General features: G+C 36.5%; 2 protein-coding genes across 6 annotated transcripts in view; one reads left to right on the top strand and one right to left on the bottom strand.

Moving 5' to 3' along the window:
- The window catches only part of HIBCH (3-hydroxyisobutyryl-CoA hydrolase), a 44448-nt gene extending 20927 nt beyond the window's left edge, over positions 1-23521 (bottom strand). For 2 of the 4 annotated variants that reach the window (XM_054830660.1, XM_054830663.1), the window contains exons 1-7: positions 22990-23167; positions 22001-22043; positions 21099-21239; positions 19615-19699; positions 18612-18692; positions 16537-16589; positions 265-343 (exon numbers count right to left, since the gene is read on the bottom strand). In XM_054830660.1, coding sequence (XP_054686635.1) covers positions 265-343; positions 16537-16589; positions 18612-18692; positions 19615-19699; positions 21099-21239; positions 22001-22043; positions 22990-23021 — 514 coding nt within the window. In that variant the 5' untranslated portion in view covers positions 23022-23167. Of the gene's footprint in view, positions 1-264; positions 344-16536; positions 16590-18611; positions 18693-19614; positions 19700-21098; positions 21240-22000; positions 22044-22989; positions 23201-23411 lie in introns of those variants that run through there. The other 2 variants (XM_054830662.1, XM_054830661.1) reach the window with 2 other exon arrangements.
- MFSD6 (major facilitator superfamily domain containing 6) overlaps positions 23178-24516 on the top strand; it is a 48103-nt gene continuing 46764 nt past the window's right edge. Inside the window, exons 1-2 of one of the 2 annotated variants that reach the window (XM_054830652.1) lie at positions 23178-23331; positions 23420-23482. The gene's annotated coding sequence lies outside the window, so the exon portion shown is untranslated. The remainder of the gene's footprint in view (positions 23332-23419; positions 23483-24516) is intronic. The other variant, XM_054830654.1, reaches the window with a different exon arrangement.

The following is a 24516-nucleotide window of genomic DNA, read 5'->3' as shown; positions in this document are numbered from 1 at the left end:
CATTTTTAAAAAATTGTATCCTGATAGTCTTTGTGTCAGTCTAGGCAGTGACCTCCAAGTTAAGAACCTCAATGATCAACCTCCCAGAATACAGATAAGTTTCTATTAATTTAGTAGAAAATACTTTCATATATGGTCATCTCTGATTCCTTTTTAAAATTTTGCATTACCACTACTGGTTTCAGTCAAAGGCATTTCATCCTGATTACACAAACAGTGAATCTTTAAACAGGTTAACATGTGATAATCTGTTAAAATACTCACCTATTGCTGTTTCTGGCATTGCGAAAAGTGTCTTTTCTGTAGCAACTCGGAAATGTCCATGGACTGAGAGGCCAACTCCCTATGCATGGAGCACAAGCAAAGGAGACAGTTATAAAATTACTGGTAAAACCAATTATAACATAAACCTATGTAACACACATCTTTGCTCTACAATTAAATAATTTTAGATTTACCACGCACATCTCAACAAAATAGTAAGAGGCCTTTTACGGTTCAAACACTAATAAAGCATCATATTGCCTTTATGATTTGGCTGAAATAGCATTCTATGCTTTAAAAGATTGATGAGTCATACAGAGATTAACTTCAAAAACGCATGATTGACAGCAACAACAGAAACAAGTGACCCCATTTTCTCCATCAGACTGCTAAGTGAGTTGACATCCTTTTGCTAATGTTACCCCATCTATCATTTTTGCACATACTTCAAACCACCAACAAAAAAAATGCCAGTACTTTTGGAATATACATGAATTGCACAAAGTTGTATTTATAATACCTTTAAAAGAAATAATAATTAACTATTCTTTAATGTGATAATTACCTACTTTATCAATACAGAAGTATTTTAAGCAGGAAAAGCCTTCAGCATTATTGATTAAAATTCAAAGTATGTGGTTAGAAACTCATTTAACCTGGGGACTTTTGTTCTCCAAGTCAGAAATAGAATTCACATTTCTAAGTATCTAGCCCTCTTTTCTAGCAGTCCTTCCTCAGGGGAGACTTCCCTGAAAAGCAGTTCTCCTGGTGTTGTCTATCGCGTATTTTCTGATTCAGGCAGTGAGCAGCAGCAGCGAGGCCCGATAAAAAATATATTTTTTTAAGTTCACGCAAAAATATTCAATTTAGAGAAATGTTCAAGAACAAATTTGAAGAAAATGCTTATCTGACAAAATTACTATTATTTTGTAATAATATTTGAAGTAATCCAAGAATATTTGGATTCCTGGGCATAACCACAACATATGTGTAAAGAAGTCTCACTTCTCAAAGTTATCTACATGATACATGCCAATAGAAACGTGTGTTAGATCCTACCTGGCGACAAGACCCTCTACTGAATGTTTCACAACAAGTTTCTTCATACAAATATTTTGTCTCTCTTCCTTTCCACTGTTTCAGCTTACTTCCTTTCGTCACTGTTAAATTTGTTTGCTTAGTCCTCCTGTCCATCCAATTTTTCTATTAAGACTAAGATATCTTAAATATCATTGTCCAAAAGAAGTCAGTGTCTGATGAAGGTGTAATAGATTTGTAAGTAACATTTCTAATTGTTTAGACATTAGAAAAATGGCACTTTACTAAGGCTACTGGTCTTCACAAATGTCTTCACAATATTCCATCAAAACCAGTGGGATTAATTGGGTGATACTTGACTGGACCAGCATTATATATTTGATAGACTTTTAAGGAGAGAGCAGAACATATTAGAACATGTTTTCATTTCACTTATCTACAGAGATCTTTGAGTGGGCTCCACATAAACATTTTAAAATGTTACCTCAATTTAATAAAAATTACATCCATTTCCTCATACCATTCTCATGCATTCTTTCCTGGCCTCTCTTACAATTCTGCCCAGCAAGAAATTAATCATCACTGTTTATTCCATTAGGGTGATACATGACTAAATTTGAAAATGTCTTCAAGTTTTTTCTGTAAAATGAATATCTGCCAGTCTCAGGTTTTAGTACAGATGTATGAAGTTTTTAAGACTACAGTCTAATTTCCTGAGAAATGGACACTTAAGGTAACTGGTTATCATACTTTATTTTATATCCAGAGACAAAGCCAAATCTACATATGCAAAGTACTGCCGTTTCAAGGAGGCAAATGGGATTTGAGCAAATACCTGAATCTTATTTGCACAGGGTACAATCTTATGTCTCAGCCCTTATCTGTCCTTCAGCCCTTTCACTTGAGGACTGGTCACAGAGGCTGTAGATCTCATCTGAGCAGCGGCAGCAAGGGCAATGCCCCTGCATGTAGTTTTCTTGCAAATGCAAAGCTACGTGTAAAGCTACATTCACTCATAAACCAGCCCTAAACTCATAAATGAAACGGAAATGTGACTTCATCACTTCCAACTTTTTTTTTTATCATAACAACATATTTTTACTGCATTGTATTGGGTAAAGCCTTTCCTACAGCAACAGAAAGCACAATATTTCTGCTGTTATTTTTATGCACATTCAGCAATAATGATGAGCTTTTTATAAAGAAATTTTTAAAAAATCATGCCCATTTTGCTCTTTCTAATGCTTGAATTAATTTTTTCTAATCCCATGTCTAAGAAAACAAGTACTATCTATCATAAAGCATTTTTTCTGGCTTATTTTCTAGACAATCAGAAGTTTGTATAAGGACTCAAATTTTCAGCTTGAGTATTAAGTAACAAAGACTAGAGTGTGAACTCCATGAAGAGAGCTTCTCTTCCAAGTTTGTTCCTTTTTATAGTGATAAAAATAACTGTAGAGTTTTAATAATAAAAATTTGAAAGCGGTAATTTTCTTTTGAAAGAAGTAATTAAATCAGATTTCACTTTCTCAAGTGCTTAAGCCATAATTGGATTTGTTTTCTAGATAGCCTTCAAGTTTTACAGTATAGATAAGAGCTTAATTTCAAATGTGTATTTAAAAGACTAAAACTATATTTTCTTTTTATCCATTATAAAGAAAATGGTGCAAATATGCCCTTACTTCTTTGAAGATCATTTCTAAGTAATCCATCATTAAGATAAAATTAGGAGAGAAAAATGCATTAATGCTTTGAGGATACAAACCCCAGTAATTTATTAAACTGGTGATGATATGCTTCCGTATGTTGATTTGCAACTGCCCAAATGGTTATTTTAACACATTCCCTGTATGTGTTTAACCTCCTCCATCTAATACAGAGGGCAGATGCTTATTAGTTTACTAGTATCCTGTGTAAAGAACAAACTCTTCCGGTCAGAAGTCTAAATGCATCCTTCCTCCATTTCTGGATTTTGTAGGTTTTTTTAAAATTTAACTGAAATCTTACACAGCTAAAGTCCCACCTAGGAGGCCCTTCACACTATTAAACTATCTGCAGTTGGGCTGCGCTCACTTCACCAAACAGTCCCAGCATTTACACATGCTATAATGTCTTTAGTAAAATATACTAAGTAATTAAAAGTCTTTAGTAAAAAAATACTACATCCTGCACTGTCAGAGCCCTACCTTTCATGATCTTCAAATATATACTAAAGCTAATGTCTTCCTGCAGACTTTTCCAAGATAATAGATTCCTATGGTGAATCAGGCTTGGTTTCTAATCCAGATACTTTATCTTAATACTGGCCTGAAACTTTTTTCCCCACTAACAGCTGAATGTTTGAATTTTGTAAAGGATATTGAAAGAATGAGACTAGAAGTTAAGGAGTTAAGAAATTAAAAAGCAAGCAATTTAAACAATCTTTCTGTAGAGTGTATAGACAAATTAATCAAAAACATAGATAAGGGCAGAAATGGTGGTCTGACAATGTATCACTGGAGACAGATTGGCTATGAAGGTGCTTGGTTACAAATTACAGATTTATTACTGCATAGATATTAAGATACTAATCTTAAAAACAGTGTGTAACAGCTCAACTACTAAGGTTGGCACACCTCAGAGGCACGTAATATTATAGGCAGTTGGGTCTGAATTCATCAACAAGCTTGTGGAAAAGCCAGTAGAGTATCTGAATTTTACTTCCCATACACATGACTTCTACCTCAATGCCACATTTCAAAAGTCCTTACGTGACTGTGTATGGAAAATTTATCATTGATTTCCTTTTTTTTTTTTAAGATGAATACAGAACGTTATTAAAAGTGGTTTTCTAATGAAAAGCAAATCACGGATAGATGAAGAAATGGAAAACAGCTGCTGTAAATATTAAAAGTTAAGTTGTAGCTGGGAGTCTGTATTATCTTAAATTGAAAATGACCCATATTAGTAAGTCAAAGAACTCATCACATCTAAGGACGTTATTAAGAAATTAAGCTCACCACAATGGAGAACCATGCAGAACAAAATAAATACGCTCTTCCCGAAACATACATAAACATCTGTTCACATACAGAAAAGTAGATCTGTGTCACAGCAAAACCATAAATCACACTTGTCTATTTACTAAATAACCTCAGACTGTAAAGGAAAGCATAAGCCTAGGAAAGCATAAGCAACAGAATAAAAGAAATACAAACAGAAAAGGCCTTCAGGAATGCTGCTTGTATTCAGGAAGCAGCAGGAGCTTATAGCTACGTTAGATCAAAAATCACAGATATAAGAGCATTACCCCCTGCATCCAGACAGAGCAAATCTTAAACTGAATCAAAATTAATCTTCGTTCATCATTAATGTTATGGACCACTCCAAAGAATATAATCCATTTTTATCTGTAGATACTAACAGACAAGATGACTTAGTGAACCAGAGCAATGCAGCATAACAGATCAATCTGGACTAAGAATATCACTTTCTTTGGTTGATGACATAGAAATCAACTTTATAAAAGTATTTTAAAAATATCATTAAAAAGCAGTGCTCTTCGTGAACTTTTCAATCATTTAGTGTGGTATTTTAAAACATAATGTAATATAATTTAAATATAAAAGACTATTTTAATAATTTCCTCATACTGATTATGTATTAGAGATTCTCAGTCCAAATTTCTACTGACATACAGAAGCACAACGACCTGACTGGAGATACATTACCTGTAATAATATCTGATGTTTTAGTCTTAAGTATTTTCCTTACAGCCTAGTGCCAAAAATGCAAGAAAGCTTGTGCTACGATGAATGATCAATATTTGATGAATGCTCTGATGCTTTGTAGCACAAACCAGTGACAGCCCATTCCAGCCATGTATTTTCAAAAGTATACGTTTATCTTCACCATAGATTCAAACGTAATACTAAAAAACCCCCAATTTCTGAATATCTGATATGATGAACTACCAACGTTACTTGTTCTCCTGACCCCTAATTATTTAAACAAATTTGATCCAACTACATTAATAGTAATCATTTAGGTCAGGTTCTTCTTTCAGTGAAACTTGGGGAAAAAGAATACATAGGCCATTCATTGCACCAATGCTGCTACAATGAGTGTCCTTCATCAACAGAATTTAGGCTGAATTTTTAAAAACCCTGATTTGATTTTCCTACTACCAGCCAAAACTTATCAATTATTTCAAACCATTTTTATTGGGGTAGTTGTCTGCAATAGCCATATTTTTTCTTCCCTGCGTAATCTGCGGTTTCATGTCCTTCCTTTCTGTGTACGTTGGCTTCTCCAAGGCAAAGAGCAGCAGGTTGAACAGTTTGGTTGCACGGTGCGGTCTGGCCTACAGACACTGTTGCTTGATAACCATGACACAAACATAAAAACTCCTACCAAGAATTGCTTCTGATTAAGTTATTTCAGAAAATTCTGAGTATTTCCAGAATTAAGAATGTTTTCCTTGTTTCTTTTTCACTACTGTGTATTGCTTTCCAAGACTCACATTTATTAAGCCTACAAAACTTCCTGGCAACAAGTCAGCTATATTTGTTAAAAAATACTCTCTCATGTCAGAAGAAGCAGAACTTTTTCTGGACATAAAGACCTCTGCTGCAACAGAAAGAAAAGAGAAGATGTAAGAGGACTTAGATCTGAAAAGCCTGTAGCAAAAGTAATTAATTACTAGCCAGTGAAACTTTTTCTATTGTTAAATTTGAAAGCATTCTTTTATTTCCCCAATGTTGTTCCCCAGAGTTTCCCTATACATAATTGGCCATGTATGTTCAGAAAAAGATAGTAAGTGCGAGGTTTTTATTATTTCTAAAATTCTGGAAGACAAGACCTGTCCCTTTGTTCCTCTCAAAAAACTACTTAAAAAATGTAAAACTACTACTTAAAAATGTAGCCACTTCAAGAAATGTGCGTGTCCAACTCATCCCATCTTAATGTCTGAAGGGCAGGCAGGCAAGTGGGAGGGAACCCATTTCAGCAACTTGCATCAATCCGTAACTAAGCTTTTAGGTTTTTTCTTAAAATTGAAGAAACACTTCTTGTTCTTTAAAGACCAGGACATGCAACAGAACTTTATTTAAACAGGGGCACAGTTATTTGGCATGCCAGAAGTGCACTGAGGGGATTTTGTAATGATGTTATATTTCTCAGGAAAAAATGCTTTAAAAGTATAAGACAGATTAAAACTAACTCAAGGAGAAAATGAGCATTCAAATTCTTCTGGAAATCTGAAAAAATAGCAGAAATATGAAAGCACGGAGAAACAGGCAAAGATAATTCTCTTCAGAACTCTTTCCTTGATCTATAATAAAGGGAAGGAGAGGGAAATAATGAGATAACTCTCAATATGAGACTAGGCATCTACATGAAGACCTAGCATTAGAGAAAAACAGTGGAACTTTTAGCAAGAAAGACTCCGGTGTTAAATGGAAAGAACAAATCTGTGCAGAAGCCTGCAAAAATCTCTGCAATGACAGTCAACACTGCAGGGGTAGGAAAGCTTTCCATGAAGCCACAAATAAAACCTCCTTTAAACATACACAGGTTTCAGAAAAAAATAATAATCTAGTAAGTACAGCTTAAAACTTCAACTTTAGTCTCAGAGTAGACAAGTGATGTTTGCACTATGATGTGATCTAGATGTTGTTACATTACACAGAAATGCAAACGCTTATTCTGTAATTCTAAAATACTAAGTGCAGTATGATTGCATAACACCAACATCTATACAATGTACGTTCAGGAAGCCTGCCTTTCTTTTCTGGCTATAAAATAGTGGCATCCATTCCTTTTCACAGTGTATATTAGACAACTCAGGCATTTGTAGATCTGGGAGAGGAATTTTATTTATTGCACCGGTACTGACCCATAATTTAAAATACTTGTTTTCAAGACAGTGCTTTATGACAAGCCCTTTGGCATCACATGCAAATTGTTGAACGTTCAGTGGTTATTTTTTTGTTGATGTCAAGAGCTGCTGATACTATAGTCCGATTAGCCACAAAATTAAGTGCACCATTTGTCCCCAGGATCATACGCAGGAGCTTAGCAGGCAGACCAGCTTGCCAGATGGTAAATATACTGTGGTATCAGCAAACAGTGAATCCTTTCTTAGCATTGTTTTCAACATCCTATATCACAAAAGTGAAGTGGTACACAAGTCAACCTCACAAAGGTTTGTTTCAAAGTACAACAAATAACTACTTGCAAAATCTGTTTTCTATTTTACAGTAAAAGATGCCTTCAGCTTTGAAGCACTGACAAAAAAAAAGGGCACAAGCTTCTATGTGGTACACATGCAAGAGTTTCCAGAGGGAGGGAGAGAGGGGGAGAGGGAGAGAGGATTGGAAAGCAGCTTATCTAGGTTCAGTATGACAATTACTTTTACTTTAGGGCAGATTTTAGAGCATAAATTAAAACAAACCCAAAGATGTTCAAGTTTCAGAGCATGACGACTGACAAGAGGCATGATATATTTATAAAAAGGAAGAAAAAGAAGAATCAGGAGAGGTCCCAAGAAGCACTGACATTTCTAAGTTCCAGTTTCCTAGCTGTAAAAAAAAGAGTTAAAGGGGTAATAATGTCCATTACAGTATAGAAGTGCTGTGCTATGTAAAATAATAATCTTTCGTTAACTTTTATATGCTGCAGTTAGAATCATCCAAAGTGCATGATATGTATATTAATAACTAATAAGAATTTCTATAGTTTGCAATAAAATTTGCACCACACATTAAACAATAAATGAATAGGTGTTTGTTCTGTAAGTAATATCCATCTGTGCACTTCATGAATGCACGCTCCTCTAATTAAAAATAGTATCACAAGTGGGCAAAAAAAATGTGAGATTTTATAGATATGGTTAATTCTAATGTTTCCTAGGTTTTGGATGTTAGTCTCAAATGCTGCTGTCTACATCTCTGTATAAAAGCTATATGCACACAACTTATATGAATACATCCTAAAAGCAAATAAATAAAAATAAAATAAAAAAAGCCAGATGGAAAGACATATTACAATGTGGAGGAAAAGGGGGAGCTTTGTGGTTTTTTATCTGCAGCAGTAAGAAAGGTCTGTTTTTCCTTATGCTGCTTTGGTCCCAACTACAGAATATAAGGCAATCAAAAAACCAAATAATTCCATTTTACAAATATGTAATTTAAATTCAACATTGATGTTCACTTTTTAAAACATATTTTGGAAGAAACAAGGAAAAAAAAATGTTATTTGCAGATGTATGCCAGAAATTTTACATGTATGTTAGTAGTGAAAGGAACAATCCTGAAGAGTTAGAGCCACACAATCTAGATAAAAATGGGACAGGATAAGGACAGCTATTGCTCAGCTCCAGCTCCTCTGAGTACTGGAATCCTATTGATTAAAATGTGTAACATATCAGCTGCTTATGACATCACTACCAATTTACTTGATAAGAAATATTAATAAGAACTGCTGACCGAAACCTGCTGAAGTGTAAGTTTAGACGTAACTTACTACATGTAACTATACTGGTAGAATCATTCTGTGATTCTGTAATCCCCCCGGTACCCATAGCAAGGCTCTAACAACATTGTTCAAGAAAACATCGTATTAGCTGTTGGAAAGCGTTCACTGTAAATTACATTTCTAGTCTCAGTAAACTCTCTTAAACTTGTACTCTTTCTCTAAACCCTCATTTTCATTGATGAATATGGTCCAGATCTGTCAGAGCACTTATATATAGGCAATACATTACATAAGATAATATATAGACATGCTAATAAATAACCAATATATTAAGTAAACAAAATACTGACTGAACATCTTCCCCTTGACATTTCAATTTAAGTAGTTTAAAAAAATGCAAGATGCAGCTGATATTTTGAATATTGTACTGGAAAACTTTTTAGATTTTTTTCTGTTAAAATAAGCATTAGGGGGAAAAAAAGTTACAGTTTAAATTACTTGCACGCAGTGCAAAGTGTAAAAATACTCCTGAAAATAGACTTAACCTCTCCTTGTAAAAAATTCCTTTATTTTAGGAACTGGCCTTCTTTTCACATAACTCTTCTTATTTCTGTGATTGAGAATTATTTCTATTAGAAATACCGATTCCTGAAAAAAGACGACAACTTCATACGATACCTTTGGAGCAAACTCCTCCACAGCTTTCGGCTATTTATTACATGCAAGAACCTGAAACAGCTAAGAAATAAGCGAATGTGTTTTTTTCCACACAGGGCAACCACGGAAGTAGGCCAATTCCTATTGTGACATGCCAACATGCCTTTTTTGGCAGCAAATATCCCTAAATACACACAAGAGCACAGGGGACTAATTTTTTTTAAAAAAAACTAATTTCTAAAAATGCTGATTGCTTTCATGAGCACTTTCAGTTAATCTAATATTTTGCATGTCAAGCATTTACTTTCACCTACTGAAGAACTTTGCTACCAAGAAAAATTACACATCTGATGTAAATCTGTAGCAAGTCTTTCCCCATAGGTCTCAAGAACATTATTATAAAGAGTTAATGTTGGAAATATACAAAGCATTACTGAATAAACTTTCATAATTATGAAATTTTTTTCAGAATGTTGTGAGGTATAATTTCATAAACATGCCAGGCTAAAATTGAAATAAAACACTGCAAACTCCCACCAGAAAATTATTAATTAAAATTTTGACAAGTCCTTATTGATTAAAGCAGTGTAAAAGCTTAAAACAGAGAAGTGTTTTGCTTTTTCCTGAAGAGGGTTAAAATGTCTTCCTTCCCCAGAAGTCAATATGTTATTAAATCCTTACTAAGACAAATGGACCTTACATGATGCAAAGAGAATAATTACAGAGTAAAGATGCAAACTTCAGCTAAGCAAATTTCTGCCTTAAAAAGGTCAGATGCACAACAGAAGGAGTATTTCCAAACCAGAGAGTAGGTTCAGGAATTTGGCTGCATCTGTTTCTCTGGAACCCCTAAATAACCCCCTGATAAAAATGATGTCGTCACTCAGTAAGCAGCATTTTGGAACAGCTTCATGTTTTGAATTGCAATGTTTCTGATGTTTCCTCATACACAGCACAGCTTCCTCTTATAAACAAACTAGGGAAACATAACCTAGATGATATCACTATGAAACGGAGGGCACAATCATCTGAAAATATATTAAGAGTTACCAGCAGTTTGCAATCAAACTGAGAGGGCACCTTCACTGCGGTCACACAGAAGCCAATCATTAACAAAGTTTTATTTGATATTTTCATTATCTGCCTGGATGATGAAATAACAAGGTTTTCTATAATTTACAGATTACTTTTTTGGGAAGGCAAACAAGATCTGAATTCAAAACCATCTCACTTTGGAGATCAGATAGAAACTAACAAAACTACACTTAAGAAAGCAAAATCAAATGCAGAGATTACAAGTATGTTTTCTATGGAACACATGCCCAGACATTTTTCAGGGCTTTATAGCAACCATGAACTTAAAATAATAATGCAATGCTGTTGCAAAAAGAACTACTAAAAGTGTCATGCTTCGCTAGAGTCTCAACAGGCAGGAACCCAAGGGCTGAAGGGAACCCACCCAGCCTAGACTCAGGACACCTGGGAAGCCTGATCAGATTGGTGTGGTGGAGCTATAAAAGGCAGTGCCAGCTAATACAGCACTCAGGTTTCTTGAAGGAGGAAATAAATACTATTTTTTTTTTTTCTTTGTAGTCTTTGAGGAACAAGGGTAGCTCCACAAGCCTGACTCTTTGACAAGCAAGTTCGGTTCAAGGAAGAAGATTTAAAAATTGGTAAAAGGTAAGCAATAGACAAATGTACTGTGATGAAAGTTTATGTTATGTAACAAGGAAAGAGGTAAAAGTAATGGCTTCAAGAATAACTAGAAGTGGTGGCTTCCTAGCACCTGCTGCTTTGAGAGGCTGCTATTTACATGAGCTATTTGTGACAGAATATCTCTGTAATATATGGGGGATAATTATTCTGCTCTACTTGATGCTGATGAGTCCTCCAGCTGAAATATTGTCTGGTTTCTGGTAATGAACTGTAAAGTACACAAACTGGAGAGATTCCAGAGGATTGCAAGAAGACCAAGAGACTTAATCTATAGTAAAGGCTGAATAATTATCCTTATTCCTATTAAAGGGAGATAGCTGAGAGCAAGGAATGCAAGTATCTCAAAATGTTCTTAGCTGTGACTAAGACAGGAATGTATTGATTACAGATACTAGAGGCTTAAATTAAGACACTAGGGAATCTTAACTTGAAAGAATAACTAAGCATTTGGGTAGGATATCTAGAAAAAACAGAATTCCTGCTGTTAGACAGTTCTGAATGCATTAGGCAAAAATCTGCTAAGCAATCAACTAGCTATATTTAACCCTATTTCAAGTGCAAAAGAATAAGCCTGAGGCTCCTCTTAGCTCTATACCTCTGTATAGTCTAGAGCTTAACATATCTGACATTACTACCTGAGTGACTAACACCGACTCAAACAGTACTTTAAAAAATTCTACTCTTTAAGTCACTGTAACATTATTCTATGTAAATAACTTAGATGTAGACTCTCAATTTAAGTAAAAGCCCTTGCCTAAAAACAATGGTACTGCTTGTGTGTTGACAAAACTAATGGAAAGTGGCACATGAACCCAAAGACCCAATTAACAGGTCGTCTTCTCGTATTTACAGTCTGTATATCCAAGGTCCCCCTCTACTGAGAAGAGAACAGAGCAGTCAGTAATGCATACTGCTATCACTCTTGCAGACTGGGCCCTAGAATCTGAGGGAGTCAGGGATGGAAATAAGGTTGGGTGACCTTTATCTCTTTAAATTGTGAGCTATATTAAAGTTCCAACTTCCTATTACTCTTCCTAAACATGAAGATTAGAAAATAAGATTCTCAGAATAACTCAAAGCACATGGCTTTGCAAAGGATTTAAGAGAGCTGGCAACTCTACCAAATTCCATTTCTGTACTGAATATGTTGCACGTTACCATATTAAGCTAAAATCTACTTGTTCCACAGGAAGATGTTTTCTCATCCTACAAGTGAAAGCATTAATTGTTAAAGCAAGAAGTGTAACATAATGGCATAACTCTTACAAATCCGTAACTTGTTAAAATAAACTTAGTAAATACACTGTGTAAGAGGTCAGACTAAAGGATTAAATCCTGTATTTAATTGTCCAAAGTCAAGAATTCCTACATTTGAGCAATAGTCTTTACTCATCCGTAAAAAAAAAAAAGTATTTTAGAGCCTATTTTGGCCTTATTAACAATTAAACACATAAGCATTCAATAATATTGGATAATAATAGGCCTGAAACAGCAGCAAATTGCTTTTCACAAAGCACAAAGTTCAACTGTGAAACTGATTGCCACAGGCCTTTCTGAAGATCAAGTCTACTTAATGTCAAAAATACTAGATGAATAGGGAGGTATGATTACTGATGGTTATTTGGCACTGTGTTTCTGAAATAAAGCCTAGCTCAGGAAGCTTCCAAATGATGCACGCTCGAGAATACGATACTAAGAAGAGGGTACTCTGTACATGCTGTTGCAGATTCCTCCCTAAGCTAAAAGCAGTGGCCTTTGGCTCCTGAAAATTACGTACTTCTGCTCTGGCAATATGCTGCTGCTGAAGTTTTAAGTATGCTTTACATAAAGTTAGCCCAGCAACCTGGGCCACACTCATTAACTTCCAAAGTTTATGCCCTGTACTACTTTTTGTTGCTGTCAAATACCTTCAATTCTAAGCCAAATCATCAGAAAGCCACCACTCAACTCTGTCTAGTGTACTTTATCTAGCTCTGAAACAGGTTTATCAATTCTTTTAGTCTGTTAGAGAGTGTATCTGACACAGTAACATATTTTGTGCCAAAGCCCTATTTAAAACCATAGATTTGGACTGAGCTTATAAAGCAAACTTCCATTCATCTCCAAAGAACTCAGGAAAAGATTGGGACTTTTTAGAACCAAGAAGTCAAAGTTTAGGACCTCAATTACAGACAATAACATTTTTTTTAAAAAGTATGTTTAAATACTCTGCATTTCTTGTCTACTGTTCAGGTATTTCAAGGAAATAAAGACCTATGGGTAGAAGTCAACTAAAATAATTTGAATGGTAGTTTTTAGCAACATGAGAGTATGTGCCAGTGTGCACTTTGACAGTATACACACTTTAGCAGTAAACATGGTATTTATAACTTGTTTCACTATTTTTTTTAGTAAAGTACAGTCATCTTTGGTTCATCAAACATACCTGTGACCTGAACCTACTGCTCTGAATAGGTACAAAAAGATAATTTATATTCAATATCAACTTTTGATGAACTACAGGAGTATAGTTCACACAAGTGCAGAAAACAAGCTCCACAGCCCCATCTGTTGGCTAATTAAGCTCTCAAGAAAGCCATCTACCAGCTGCTAGCCAACAATGCTGAAGTGGAACCCGTTCATTTTTTTCATACAATTCCAAGTTTTATCATTGCAAATCTGTGATATCTGTGCATCAGCACCAACTTTCACTACCTAAGCACACAACTGAGTTTCTAATACACTGTTTGATTTTTATTTTAAATTAGAATAACAGAGCATTCCATGCATGTACTGCTGTTTTTTTGAGCAAGGTTGAGATTGACTTGCTTGCATTTTCATTCATAGGTTAATTGTCTATAGTGAAATTGCAGTGTTTAAGGGGTGTCCCATGATTTTTTAAGCCCAAGCTAAAACCACTTGCTTCTAAAGTTAAGGACTTGTATGTAATTTTTTTTTAAAAGGTATTTATTGTGGTTTGTAAGCAACAAATGTTTCCAGCTCCCGCTCACTTGTAGGGACTAAGATAGCCAGACCTTGAGCATATAAAATAGATCAAATATGATGTGACTGTGTCAAAAACATAGATCCTAGCATCTGAGTGATTCAAAACAAAGCATTTAATTATACCATTAATAGAATAACTCCTTTGAATGAATGCAGTTCTAGTGAATAATTACAGTAGGACAGAGTACTTCCATACAGCAAGCAGAACAAGATAACAGTATGATCATGACAAGTTCAAGGGCTGTTCTAGTAGTTTTAATCTATAAAACCCCACTGCAGTGAACCTAATTTGTACCACAATAGAAAACAGCTGCTGCAAGCCTTAAATTTGGTTAATGTCAGTTGTGATGGAGCTCCCAGTGCTCAAAATGGTGAGGGAAAGATGGGAGCTAATGCACTTTTCCTACACAAGCATTGGTCCATTTAGAGGAATCAAAACAAATCTTACAGACAGGGGAGGAGTGGTCAAAAGGAACGGCATATAAGACAACTCAAAACTAACACAAAATACATCCACAAAAATTAATTGGTCTTGAGAAATACTACTGCTGATCACCTTTGTTAAATAAACAGTAGATACTTCCATGTATAGCAAATAAGTGAAGGGGGAAAAAAAGTGTTGATGAAAACATGCACTCCTGTAGGAAGGACATTATCTTGCAGCTGTATTAACAAGTGCAAATTAAATAGCACTCAAGGTCAAAAAAAAGTTTAAAAGTAGTCTGGAACTTAAGACCTACCTGCTTTTTCCCCTAAATAAGGCTACGTACTTGCTCAACTAAAATCTGGTCGCCTGCCCCCAAATGAAGGTAACTGCTACTAGTATCATCAAACTGAGGCTAAGCAAGTAGGTTGTCAAACTAACAGCAGTTCAACTCTGTCAAGGTCCCACTGAAATTTGGGTATCCTATGCTAAAATGTGTGTATCCAACTAAAGTTTCAGACTGACTGCTGTCTTTTAAAAGAAAGGGAACTAATAAAGACTCTTAGTCATGAAGGATCATCTGACTCCATTATGCTCTTTTAAGTCCAAAAAAATACTTTCAAAGGACAAAATTCTATTTCTGCTTAGGCTACAATCATAATGAGCAATCTATGGGACCTCTGAAAAGACATCAGCTGCTGGACAGTTTTGCTTTCATAGCTATCCTTGCTATTATTCAGAACTCCGTAAAACAAATGGATTCCCTATGTCTTATCCAAAAATCTTCAGGTTCCCTATGTTCAATAAACAAACTTTTTCTGCAAGAAATGCTAAAAGACCAGTCCCTCTTTATGCTGGAAACAATTTCTGTATACTAGATTGGTGGGAAAAAATGGCTATCTAGCTGAGATCTTTGCAGCTTAGTAGCAGAGAAGCAAAGGGGAAGAGAGCTATCGAATGTTTAGATGACAAGCTGAAAAGATCACGACCAAAATAGACAAAACTAAATGTGTAAGGAAAGATGGAAAGGGAAGAGTCATGACAGGTGATGGATCATGCAGTGTTCCACTTCTTGCATCCTGTCTTTGACAAGCTTAATTTAAATAGACTGTACGCCCATATCATACTGATGTGCAAGAAAACAATATAAATCTAAGTGACAATATGGCAGATGGACTTCACCGTCAAACTCGTTGTTCAAAATAACTTAAGATTATTGTATTCTACTTGCTGCTGTGAGACAAGTATATCCAACAGATGTCAAACTGAAGAGAATAGCATTTTAGCATGTAGAAAAGCATGGTATTGCCCTTTTAACTACCTATTCATGGTGTTCAGAGCCAACAATTGCTGAAACAATTATTAGCACTGAGTATAAGTAGCAACGTGCTGGAGTCTCCTCCATGTTGCTTTAGTAGTAAGGTGAAGCCTTGTGGGCGGGTAAGGGGGAGTCAGGCTCTTATAATTCATGTTTTAGGAGTACTGCAGAGGAGGGAAAATAGATGCATTCCCAGATTATTTGTTGGAAAAATACAGAACTGATGTTATGAATGTCTGTTAAAGTATAGTTTAGAATAGTGTTTTTCCAATTTTTCAAAAAGTTGTCCTTTAAATGTATTTTTCCATAGTTCTATTTTTAATACGCGTTGAGTGCAAAATTCTTCTCAGGTCTTGTATGATCTACAAACTCACACTTCAGTATTCTGAAAACCTTTGTGAGGAGTGTTTCCTACAGTGACAGGATTCTGCTCTGTTTCTCAACACAATTGCCAGTTCCTCAGAAAAAGCAGTTGCACTAGCTATCAAAGAACAGCAGAAGCACTAGAAGAGCAGCAACCTACCCTGACAAGCAAGAGACAACAGTTCAGATTACAATGTTTGCTCTTGAATTGAAATGTTTGATGTGCCACGTGTGCACTTCATTCAACTCAAGTACAGATTATTACATTACTTTAAAACAAATTGTATCAGATATCACATCAAGGTTTTTAACTTACCCCTCCCATTGTAATGCCATCGATAAGTGCCACATATGGCTTCTTGCACATGCCTGCAAAAAAATTGTACACTTTTTTCAAAAGAGTGGATCTGTGACTAACTGTGTACGCATGACACATTTCCGCACGTCTTACTTCAGCAAGAGAAACAGAAAATACATGGTAACTTAAACAGTAAAATATCAACTTATAATGGAGGTACTTCATGTAATTCTTAAGCAATGAAAAGAAACACTGCTGACTGCATTCTGCGTGTTGTAAGAGAACATTACACAACCATCAAACGTCAGGTTGTTTGCAACGTGAGTACCTGACAATGCAGCCACCTCTGGCTATTATAAATAGCTTTGTAGGACATTGGGGCACAAGAGCTTCCCTTGCACCCCACCTCACAGCTGGGACTAACAGCACAGAGTGTGTACCAGCACTCCAGTACTTTACTCCAAAGCCAGGTGCATTGGTAGGTTTCAGCCAAAATGTGACTATAAACTAGTGCAATGCAAACATGTTCTGTCTTGCCAATTCTGTTTCATGAATGTGGCACAGGCAGGTTGAGATGATAATACCCTAAAGTACCACAGTTTTATCTATCAACTTTATCTGTTCAGGCCTTTAGGAGGCTTTTGATTACCATTTGTGGAAAGCATCAGAAGTTCACTGTGAATGAAATCACTGCCTCATATTCAGTGTTCTCAGGTCAGACTTAAAGTTCAATCAGATTGCTGATACGGGTATTCGCTGCAATCATACTGCTAGCTTTTCTGCAGCAACTATAGATCCTTGTTTAAAAAAAGAACTATTTTTAAAAGGCAGTTCAATCCTTCAAATTAGCAGTTAGAAAATATAATGGCATTGCATTTTTAACTTTTGTTTTTATGTGAACATATAAGCTAATGCATGGGCTCTAGATGCTAGTCTTTGAACAAGGTTTCTATAGATGCTAGTCTTTGTACTAAATTTCTATAGAAGCGTGCCTTTCCAACAGCAAGTGTTGTGAAAGCAGCTCCCCTGTGTATTTTTTGGCAGAAATCTCAGTCTTAAAGGAATAAACTCATACCAAAGTTATAAAAAACTCTAGGTTTTGTAATTACATGCATTATAGACATAGAACAGTAGTAACTAAAAAAAAAACCAAACCCCAAAGTTTTAAAGTATGTACCCTTGCAATGTTTGACTAGACTAGAATAGCTAGTTGGAAGGGACCTAAAACAATCATCTAGTCCAACTGCCATGATAATACTAGTTTTTCCCAAGTACCTAAAACCTTAAATTATTTTTGTTGATGAAGGCAAGAAAGGTACATGGCAAATGTGCTACTAAAACTGGAAACTCTGTCAAACAAAGCAAAAATAACTTCAGATGTTAGTCTTACTCTAGTAACTCTATGATCTTCTGTCAACCTAAGTTGATAGGCAACATGTTCACCTCTCTTCCTGCAGTGACTAAGACTGGGTACAATGTTTAAAAAACAAACCGTATGCCATTAAAGTATGTTCAGAGAAGTTTCTTCTCTACAAAACATTAAACTCTTGACCTAAAGAATAAATATCCTTTACCCCAATAAACTTTACCCAGTGTCTTTGTTATTTTAAGACCATGTACTCCTAGGTTCTTTGCAATAAACTAAGGCAGTTAACTCCTAGCTTCAGTAGTCATTTATGCAGTTTATTTAAATGGAAAGCTTTAACATAATTTGATCTTCTGCTTTCTGGCTGAATATTAATGATTTTCCATGCATCTATTTTTATCTCAGGTCTTCTTTGAAGTAGATAGTGTAGAACTGCACTGTCTGCATCTAAGACTTAATTCATCCATAGCACAGATACAACTACCCAGAACAATGGGATGGCAGAAGGTAGCTATCGTAACAGCTTAAACAAATTCTGTATGCAAAGTATAAAAACAAGATATGTTACACTACTGGCATTGAACTTGGTAAAAAAAAAAAAAAAAACCACAAACCTCCTTCTGTTATGTTACCACAGTCTTTTACAGATTAGCAAAGAAAGAGAATTTACATTCAAAGCCACTATTAGTGAAAACTGTACTGCTTCAGAATTTGCTATTAAACATACCAATGGCATTGTTCAGCATATATTCTCCTCTGAAGAAATCTTGTGCCAGTCTATCTCCAACTTTTCCTGCATCTGTGATGGCTTAAGAGAAATAAAAATTCTACACGTAACTATTATAAGTTTAATAGAAAATACAATAAGTAGTAAAAAAATTGTTATCATGTAATACTAATTTTTTTCCTTCAGCAATCAAACAACAACTTAATCCTGCTTTATTTTATTTGAGAAAATTTCCTCAAACTTATATATGAGTGCAAAGTTTCAAATTTGAGTCAATTCTATTACACTGGAGACGTTGTCATGTTCTTCTTGTGAGAGTGCAGTCCATTTCCTATGCTATGGAACCCCTCCTACTGTCTGGTAGTCTTGTTTATGATATTTCATATCAACATATAGAACAGCCACTTAAAATTGATTATACTGAGGACTCTGAATACTAAAAATGAGAAGCCAATTGGAGCAGAGCATAATTTAACAACTTGTGCTGCTTGTTTACCTAAAATTTAAAACAACTGCTAATTTTTCACAGTTTGTTTTGGAACTATGAACTGTAGGAAGTCTCCAATCACAGATACATTGATCACCATTGTCAGCTCTGTATCTAGCCATCTCCAAGTCAAACACCAGACACAAATTATCCAATAGTAACAGAGCTACCTATTAGGACCCTTTAAATTTCTTGGAAAGAAGCTGTCAGTAATGAAAATCTGAGAAGAACATAGGGACAAGAACCCTCTCTTCTCAGGAATGACTGGCTGCTATTATCAGTTATTAATAAAAATCCAATTTTTACTCTTTTATACAACATTCCAACAGCTGTTTCCTGACAAGTAACTTAAATAGCATCTGCATATCAAGGTGTTGTAAGAAGTCAGCACAACTAATCTCTCCTACTGTTGTTTAGCAAGCCTCCATTTACTCAAGTCACAGTAAATAAAGGAAATCAACGCAAAGTAGTAACTGGCAAAGATATGTCAAATGTTTAAGTGACTACGGTCCTTACCTCTGATGTCACCCCCAGCACAAAAAGCTTTTCCTCCAGTTCCCTTTATAATTATTAGAAAGGTTTCAGGATCTTGCTCCCAAGTCTAAAAAGAAGTGTTTCCACGTAAGATTAAAATCTGTAAAAAATGCTTTCTCTGTATACTGTCTATAATTCATATTTTACTTTTTCAAAAAGCAAATCAAACAATACTTAAAATACTTTGTCTTAAATTGAAGTTTGGGAGCCAAATGTCTTGACATCAGAGATCAGCAGAGCTGCCTGGTGTATTTTAGAAAAACGTCTATGCAGAGCTCCCAATCTCTGAAGAAATGTAGCACTCCCTAAAACAGGGCCTGACATAAATCTCAATGGGAACACAATGCTGGGGCAGAAAGCTGGGAATATGGAATATATAATAACAATGTTTCAGGCCATATCATCAAAATTGTATAAGTCTAAGATGCATGGCAAGGGAAACAGCATTTAAATTGTTGATGGATTTTGTCAAAAAGACTGCAATTCATGGTAATTGAGAATTGAATCAAATCAAATTGTGTGCAGATGTTTTGCTAGGTACAAAGACTAAGTGGGGGGGATTCCTGAATTAAATACATTGGTACAAGACTTCAGCAGTGGTGCAACCATATTGAGAAAAAGATGCCTTTTACAGACTTTTTCTCCCCTTTAAACTATAATTATATATCCCTTATTCAAGTAAGTGTACGCAGATAAGAGAGACAAGACATTTCCATGTACCAACAACTGTACTTAAAATTATGCCATCTTTCAAAGTTGTGCTTCAAATAAAGCCTGGTACTCAGCATTACAGATGAAGTATTTTTTCTTCAAATGTTTTTCAAAGAAAGCATAAAACCATCTACCAAAGATGGGCAACTGCCCTACAAATACTGGTATCTAATAAGTTTGACTTTGTGTGTATGATAAATATCATCATTAAATTAAAAAGGACTATTTGCATGCTTAAAATTTCACATTACTTCACTAGCTTGTAGAAACAGTGCCTATATATCCATACTTCTTTAATGAATGACACCGGCAGCACCTTGCCTCCTAGTGACTTATATGTTTTACTTCAGTCACGCAGCTACCCCACAAAACATACACACAATTGAGAGGCAACACAACTGTAGAGCTTGGAATTTGTGCACGCCAACTGGCCAGTTGGGTGTTGCTGAAAGGAACGTACAAACTCTGAGTGCTGCTTGCTTTTAATTCAGTCCTGGTTTTAATATGTGTGTCTCTTATCTATCCAGATGCTAAATTTAACTTTGTCTGACAGCTTGTTTCTTAGAGAAGATGACACGTCAAACTTGCTTGAAACTGTCTGCTCTTTCCCATCCTATAAATTTGAGCTTATTGGCCAATGCACCCACACAGACTTTCATTCTTTAAATCAGTGCACTAAGAAGTGTCAGACTGAATTTTCAAATTGGTTTTGGATAATGTATGTATAGTGTATGGGTAGAAGTGGAGCTACTAACCTTGATTTGTGGATAAATTTGTTGGATCATAGAAAGATTTAGTGCATTGAGAGCCTTGGGTCTATTCAAAGTTATTATTCCTGCACCTCCTCTCTTTTCCAACAACACTTCAGCTGTTGAATCTGTATGCTTAGACATTTTCTGTACATGCAAAAACAAATAAATAAAGCAAATGTCATCTGTTAGATACCTTGAGTAACATACAAGAGTGTTTATGGAAATATATTCTCAAAGTGCACTATTTAAGATAATAAAACATGCATTTCAGAACTGTATGTTAAGGCTTTCCCACTGTACTTTTAAGTTTTGTTTAAATTTCCTAAACAGTTCTTTTCAAGCCATTTTATGTTTGAGTCCTTCAAAGCAATAAACCCCACAGCAGTTTTTGAGCCGTACACTCTTTGACAATGACATTTGTGTTCATTTAAAAAAAAAAAAAAACCAAACAATAAAACACAAGGCTGATATTCTGAAAATACCTGGAACAATTGTAACAATGACAGTTCCATGTGTCTCTACTGGCAGTTTGACGCTGCAAACCCAAATGTACACATGCTTTGTCTGTAAGTAACTTTTAAAAGCAGAGAAAAAAATCACTGAAGTATTTTCACAATTGATTTCAAACTCACAGTTGAATGTTATTTAAGGAATAAATGGAAACCAAGATAGAAACTAACTATAAAAGCAGGTAAGGCCAAAATAATTAAGCTTTTTTTTTACACTATAATAGAAACTTGTAAGGAAGTGCTCAAAGATGTGGGCAACATTATGCTTGAGTGATAAATTACAGCATTCAGAACCACTGTGAGCAGGTACATTAGAAGTTGCATCTGCTGTCTGTCTCAGGGGAGTTAAAAGTCCTAAAAGTTTTCCAACTCAGTCAAACAAGATGCTGTTCTTACCAAATGTTGTAATATTACTTGCAGTCTGTTGAATGGCTTCAGCCTGAAAAAAGAAGTATTAAAAAGATAGCTAAACCCTTAAATCAGCTACACAATCCCCAAATATATGACTGCTGAGTTAAGCAAAGCTTTGTCAGAAAAATTTCTGAACACAATTGGTTTATGTTCTCCTTTTTAAAATCAAGTAAATTAGAGTACAATTTTGATATCAAAACAGTTGGAAATGTCTTTGCTTACTGGTAAATAGATAGCAGATACCACCTACTAATGTTTTCAATGTGTTCAAGTTAGAAGGAGAAGCTGGAAATAACACAAAGAGTTTGGGGGATGTGTTTGATACATCTTTTAAAGATCTGCTGCCTTTTTCTGCATGTTTAAATACTAGCATTTTTTTTAAATGGCCTTATCAAAAGCGCATGTATTTCCAAAGCTTCCAGTACACCAAACATGCCCTCGCGTCCTTGTGTGTATGTACATTTACATAGAATTTATGTTAACAGCTTGAACAAGGAAGGCTTAGAGGAGATACCCATGCTGCAACATTCTGGGGACATGTTACTCATTTTAAGTAACGAGGCTGTTATTTACTAATTGTCACTGTACTCTCTTGAGGAAGACGGGTAATGGCATTCACTGGAGCTCACACACCTGGCCTGCATCAACATGAATGAGCAACTTTATCTTCCAGCTACTTAAGAGCACAAAACACGGCCACTTAACATGTTACGTGCTAACATCCCGGCACCTTATGTTATTTTTAAGTACATGCTCGTTTTAGAATGAGAAAGTTAATCTAGGCCTAAATTCCGTTTGATACCAGTTCGGGGTGATTACAACGCCCGGCAATTCCCCGACCATCAGTCCCTGCCGCAAGGCACCGCCAAGCTGCGGGCGCTGCCCGCCCGGCGCCATTTAAAGCTCCTCGGCGGGGAGGAGCGCGGGAGAAGTTTCGCCGCGCCTCAGGGTGGCCCCCGCCGCTTCCCCGTTACCTGGGCAGCGGCCTCAGCACCCGGGCCGCCATGGCGGCAACCGGCGCGGTCGATCGTCGTCATCGGCTAACCGGTACGCCGGGGCGTGAGGCGGTGCGGTAGGGCGCATGCGCGGGAGAGCGGTCGGCGGGCCGGTGCTCCGTTCCCCTCAGCCCCGGGAAACGGGCAGCTCCGAGGGGCTGCCGTCTCCTCCGCGCCCCTCGCTCCCGGGCGGCTGCCTGCGTCCGGGCCCCCCTTGCCGCTCACGTACGGGACGGCGAGCGGCGGTGGGGAGCCCGGAGGCGGGCCGCCTCCCCCCAGAACAGCCCTTTTCCAGTCAGCGTAGCCACTAACGGGCAGCAGGTCAGCCGGACGGCGGCACGGGGTTTGTAAGCAAGGCTGCAGGGCACTTGCTCGGTAGTTGCATGAAGGGTTTTCCTTACCTTGACAGGATCTGGGGCGAAGCGGTGCTGCTCCCTGTCCTGGACTAGACCGGGAGGTGTGAGGACATAAGGTGAGGCTGTTCCTTCGTCAGTGAAGCAAATGATGCCGTATGTAGCAATAACATAAACCATGGTGGTTGCTACCTAAGGTGGAGAAAGCTAGTATTGCCACATTACCTACAGAGCTGAACTTTGTGGAGTGAAGCTGCGTTTTGACAATGTATTGTTTTTAGCAGCAAAACCGGTTTCTTAACTTCTGACCTCCCAGTTTCTCCTCATCCTTACACCTGCAGCCACGCCTGTGCTGCCCTCAGCTACCGACACGCGGGTTAGTGAGGCAGGATTAAGCAGCTGCTCTAATGTAACATCCCACCAACACCTGGCTATCCTAGAAGGTAAATACAGGGATTAAGCAGCTAGTGTGGCTACTGCCCCGACAGTAGCTACAGACAGAACTATGAGCTCAAACACAGCATGTGTTCAGCATAAATAGACTCACAAATTGCAACTGGAAAAATTGTGTGTTTAAAAAAAAAAAAAATAGAAGATTAGGGCACTTGAGAATTCATGGCCATCACACTAGGTGTCCATAGTACTAAATACACTTTTATTTGAGTAACTAAGTCAGACTACTATGCGTTTTTTTTTTTTTAGGCTGACACAAACCAGCATGAGACTGATACTGAAAAGTGTGATGAACCATGAAGGAAATGACAATGCAGTGCATTAGGCAGAAATGTAGCTTCATCACCTTTCAGTGTATCCATTTCTTAGCACTGGCTGACTTGATTTGCATTGGTATTTAAAAAAAAATATAATCTTAAAACCTGGTAGCAAAATTTCTTTGCTGGAACAAAAAAAATCCCAGGTCTCAGAAGCACTTCTAGAGAAGTCCCCAGAGGGCAACCTTGCTCTTCATTTCAAGAAGTGATTCAGCCCCTGCTTGCAGCAGCGTCATCTGTATTGGCATTTCCGTTGCAGTAACTCTTAGGGTATATTAAATTTGGTTGTAAAAATATTAATCAAACTAAATAGGCACCAAAAAATACACAGAACATTTCTGTGTTATGCAGTCTCAGTTTTCAGTCTCGTACACTGCGAACAG

This window comes from Grus americana, chromosome 6 (assembly GCF_028858705.1).
Source record: "Grus americana isolate bGruAme1 chromosome 6, bGruAme1.mat, whole genome shotgun sequence".
Lineage (NCBI taxonomy): Eukaryota > Metazoa > Chordata > Aves > Gruiformes > Gruidae > Grus > Grus americana.
The sequence above is the reverse complement of the archived record's forward strand: the minus strand, read 5'-3'. Positions and strand labels throughout refer to the sequence as shown.